At 39.9% G+C, this 4,755-nt stretch overlaps 1 protein-coding gene across 1 annotated transcript; it reads left to right on the plus strand.

Moving 5' to 3' along the window:
- Positions 1-785: 785 nt before the first annotated feature.
- LOC107528545 (protein HTATIP2) lies at positions 786-4,268 on the plus strand. Its single transcript, XM_087822335.1, has 3 exons — positions 786-1,406; positions 3,053-3,114; positions 3,821-4,268. Exons 1-3 carry the CDS (start codon positions 1,386-1,388, stop codon positions 4,044-4,046), a joined length of 309 nt encoding a protein of 102 aa, XP_087678461.1. The 5' UTR covers positions 786-1,385; the 3' UTR covers positions 4,047-4,268.
- The last annotated feature ends 487 nt before the right edge of the window (positions 4,269-4,755 follow it).

The raw sequence follows: 4,755 nt of genomic DNA on the forward strand, positions 1-4,755 counted from the left end.
TCAAAAAAGTATTTTTGGAGCACCTGCCATGTACTGGACATATACTGATGCTGAGATGTGAATTAAGAAGAAAGACCCAACCACTACCCTCACTGGACTGAGTCTAGACTGGAGTCTCCAACCATTCTTGATTATATACTTGTTAGTAAAAAAAATTTGAGGATGCACTTTTTATTAATATGTAAAGTATGTTGTAAAACATAGACAAAATTTGGAAATTAAACAGACTGTTCTCATAGTGCCTGGGTAGTGTTCTCTGCCCCCCTTTGAGAACAGAGGAAAAAGAGAAGGAGCTGTAACACTGTAAAATTAATAAAAGACAAAGAAATGTGTGACTTAAAGCAGTTTCGCAGCCATCTTATTGTGTCTTTTGTTCCTTGCCGATTTGTTTGGTTCTTTGTTTCAATGTCATTTGGTTTGTTTGTTAATTTTTTTAAACTAGAAAAAAAAGCAAAAAACAGTTCACCCACTGTCTTTGTTTTTTCATTGCGGTCTGGCCTTGTTGCTAAAGCTGGTAGTCGATCCTGAAGATCACACTTGGAGCCTTTCCCAGGGTCTAAGCCTGACATTCATGTGTAGTTTGGATGCATTTCATTTAGATCCCCCCACCCCCACCCAGGCTTCCTAGCCTGCCACCCAAGTTGAGTAGTAATCTCTAAGATGAACTCACAGCTTTTTGGAAATAACTCATCTTCTGTTCCCCCTTAGGAGGGATTTGTTCGTGTTGATCGAGATTATGTCCTGAAATCTGCAGAGCTGGCAAAAGCTGGAGGGTGCAAACATTTCAACTTGCTGTCCTCTAAAGGAGCTGATAAGTCGAGCAATTTTTTATATCTGCAAGTTAAGGTTTGTGCATGTTTCTCTCTCATATATACTTTGGAAGAACCCTGGATAATTGGCAGTACTAAATAATATAGAATGCTAAATAATACAAAAATGCCCTAAATGCATTATATTACACATTTTTATAGCTACAGGGACTATTTTTTTCAGGGATAATTTTCAGTGTCCTTCCCCCTGTTGATGATCTAGTAATCATGAAATGAGATATGGTAGCTCTGGTCTTAAATTCATCAGCATGGAATCTTAACAGTAGAAGAGGCTTCGAGGCAGTGATTCTTAAACTTTTCCAAAGTAGATGATATTTTATTATTGTGTATGGTTTCTGTCCTCAAGGAATTTATAATATGCTTGTTTTGGAGGATCCTTAGGTTTGATAATTCTCTAGAAGGTCTCACAGGATTCAGAACATGATCATACTCAGAGCTATGAGTTATTCCAATGAAAGGATACAAAGCAAAGTCAGTAAAGGGAAGAAGTACATGGAGTGAAGCCTGGAGGAGACTAGGTACAAGCTTCCAGGAGCTCTCTCCCAGTGGAGCTGCATGTGCTTGATTTCTCCATCAGTGAGTATTGTCTACCAGAGAAATTAGCCTGAGCTGGGGAGTCCAGGGTTTTTATGGGGGTTAGTCCCGTAGGCACCCTCAGCTTAGAAAAAAATTACAGACTTTCAGAAGGAAAGCAAGTGTTCTGCATAAGCCACATTTTTTGTACAAATAATAGGCACAGTAAACTACCCATATCAGTTAGGTAATGATGGGAACACTCCTGAAATCCAGGTTCCCAAGCCAAAGGCCAACCTTGCAAGCAAGCTTTTCTAAGATAGCAGTCTTGGCCTGTTGTGTTAACGCTTATCTTACTGCTAATAGAGACAAGACACATCTTTGTAAAAAGCTAACTGAGAAACCTGTCCACATAAAAACTTATATCTGAATGTTCATAGAAGCATTATTCATAAGAGCCAGAGTGGAAGCAACCTAAATATCCATCAGCTGATGAATGGATAGATAAAACATGCAACATACATACAAAATATATTATTCAACTATAAAAGGCAATGCTACATGCTACAACATGGGTGAATCTTGAAAAACACTATGCTAAATGAGAGAGGCCAGCCACAAAAGGCCACAACATGTATGAGTCCATTTATATGAAATGTCCAGAATAGGCAAACCTATAGAGACAGAAGGATTAGGGGTTGGGTAGGGCTCAGAGGGAAGGGATGGGAGTGCTTATTGGTACTGGGTTTCTTTTTGGGGTAATGAAGTATTCTAAGATTGTGGGAGAAGGTGGCACAACTTTGTGAATGTACTAAAAAACATTAATTAAAAAATTTTTTTAAAGCTACCTAAAATTATAGGATGTGACAGATTAAGTGCCAAATGAATGGTATAAACAGGTCAAGAAGGGGAGGAGAGCATGCTGCTTAATTCACCAGTCCTTTAGACGTACCTATACCCTGAGCTCCTCTGGCATTTCTATTCATGGAGTTGCCTGGCATGAAAATTCATGGTTTGTTTAACAAATTTAATCTAAGCATCATCTAGATGTAATCTCACGGTCTCTTAACATTTGGTGGGGTTTGTTAGGAAATGAATAATATAGAGGGAATTACCTGGAAATCAAAAAAGGTTAATGTCTGCCAGCCTATAACATGAATTCTGGACTGATGGGAGGTGGTTCTTTTATGGGTGAACTCCTAACAGGTCACTTATTCTCTCTGGATCGGCTTTAATATCGGTCCAATGAGAAGCTAGATGGCTATAGACATTTACTCATTCAGGTCATCTTTTTTAACTCTACTGCATATCAGGATTAAATGATCTCTTCCTTAGCTCCCCAGACTCTGGAATCTAAAAATCTAGATAAGGTTATTTACACATACAGTGGACGCTTGAACAACTTGGGGCTTAGGGGTGCTGACCTCCCACTCAGTCAGAAGTCCACATATAACTACAGTTGGCCCTCCATGCATGTGGATTTCTTTGAATCCTTGGAGTGACCCTTGAAAAATGTGAGTTTGACTGTATGAGTCTATTGAGAAAAACCACTTATAAGTGGACCCATGCAGTTTAAACCCATGTTCAAGGGTCAAGTCTATTGAGACTTGCAGAAACAGTTTATCTTCAAAACCCAAAGCTGTTCTCTCTCAAGCATTATAGTAAGTTGATCTTGATTAAGTACTAAAAATGCGGGTTTTTTTAAACAGGGAGAAGTGGAAGATAGGGTGGAAGAATTAAAATTTGATCGTTACTCCATATTTAGGCCTGGGTGAGTGTCCATCCTGCCTAAGGGCACACTGCTGTTGCTTATCCCCAGAAGGCAGTTTTTATTTGAAGAGACTGACAACTAAGACATCTAAGCTATGAAAGAAGTGGGCTGGAGGTGGATTATTCTCTGAAGAACCCACCTTTTGGCTTTGAAGGAAAGGAGATACTCTTGGTGGTGCCAGGTTCAGAATAGTTTTTGCTGCCGCCTTTTAAAAAATCCTCTTCATGTGCCAAATTAAACCTTTTACCCACTGTGTTAGTCTGTTCAGGCTGCCGTAACAGAATAACACCACAGACTGGGTGGCTTAGACAACAGAAATTCATTTTCTCTCAGTTCTGGAGACTAGAAGTCCAAGATCAAGGCTTCCATCAGGGTTAGTATCTGATGAGGCCTCTCTTCCTGGCTTGTGGATAGCTTCCTCTGTGGCTCACGTGATCTTTCCTCCGTGTGGGTATGGTGAGAGAGAGGAGAGATCTCTGATATCTCTTCCTCTTCTGTAAGGACTCCAGTCCTATCAGATTAGGGTCCCACCGTTATGACTGGAAGTAACCTTAATTATCTTCTGAAAGGCACTGTCTTCATATACAGTTACACTGGGAGTTGGGGCTTCAACACAGTTTTAGAGGAGACACAGCTTAGTTCAGCACACTCTCTGGTCTGAATGCAATTTACCATCTTTTCCTCTGCTTTTCTGTTTTCTCTTTAGAGTTCTGTTATGTGATAGACAAGAAGCTCGCCCAGGTGAATGGTTGATTAGGAAGTTCTTTGGCTCCTTACCAGAGTCTTGGGCCAGTGGGCATTCTGTACCAGTGGTGACCGTGGTTGCAGCGATGTTGAACAACGCAGTGAGACCCAGTGACAAGAAGAAGGAAGTGCTGGATAACAACGCCATCCATGAGCTGGGAAAAGCCAATGGCTCTCTTAAGCCATGATCACACCTGAGAAGTGCTTTTTTATAAAACTCGGCACCCACCACCTAATCGCTAATTTAAAGGTCTAAAAAAAGTGCGCTTTAATTATGGTTTCACTATTTTCAGCCAACCAGGTCCAATTAAAAATGACTGTGCTCGGCACCAGCAGTTTAGAACAACATGAGTTTGAACTTAGCAGTTTCATTTATACGTGGCTTTTTTCCAATAAATACTGTAAATGTATTTTCTATTCCTTTTTATTAATATTTTCAATAGCTCATTTTTTGGGGAGAAAAAAGTTCACATTCTAGCTCATTTTATATTAAGAATACAGTATATAATAAAATATAACATACAAAGTATGTATTAATGTACTGTTTATGCTATTAGTAAGACTTCTGCTCAACAGTAGGCTATTAGTACAGTTGCCCCTCTGCATCCACGGATTCCCAGCCTCAGATAAAAAATATTGTTTTCAATCTACAGTTGGTTGAATCTGTGAGTATCAAACCTGTGGCTATGAAGGGCAGAATGTAGTTAAGTTTTAGAGGAGTCAAAAGTTATATGCAGATTTTCAACTGCACCAGGGTGGCACCCCTAACCTACATGTAGCTCAAGGGTTAACTGTATATCACCCAGGGAGCTTTTCAAACATAGAGCTTCACAGGCCCTGCCTCTGCTTCAAACCTTCTGAATCCAAAGTTTGAGGGTATGGGTACAGGAACATGTG

The sequence above is a fragment of the Miniopterus natalensis genome, chromosome 11 (assembly GCF_054644295.1).
Source record: "Miniopterus natalensis isolate mMinNat1 chromosome 11, mMinNat1.hap1, whole genome shotgun sequence".
NCBI lineage: Eukaryota > Metazoa > Chordata > Mammalia > Chiroptera > Miniopteridae > Miniopterus > Miniopterus natalensis.

Excerpts from the sequence above, each read along its gene's own strand:
- LOC107528545 (XM_087822335.1), top strand. The coding sequence starts at position 1,386 with ATGTGCTTGATTTCTCCATCA. Across the intron at positions 1,407-3,052 it reads TGTGCTTGATTTCTCCATCA|GGAGAAGTGGAAGATAGGGT; the intron begins GTGAGTATTGTC and ends TTTTTTAAACAG. Across the intron at positions 3,115-3,820 it reads TACTCCATATTTAGGCCTGG|AGTTCTGTTATGTGATAGAC; the intron begins GTGAGTGTCCAT and ends TTTTCTCTTTAG.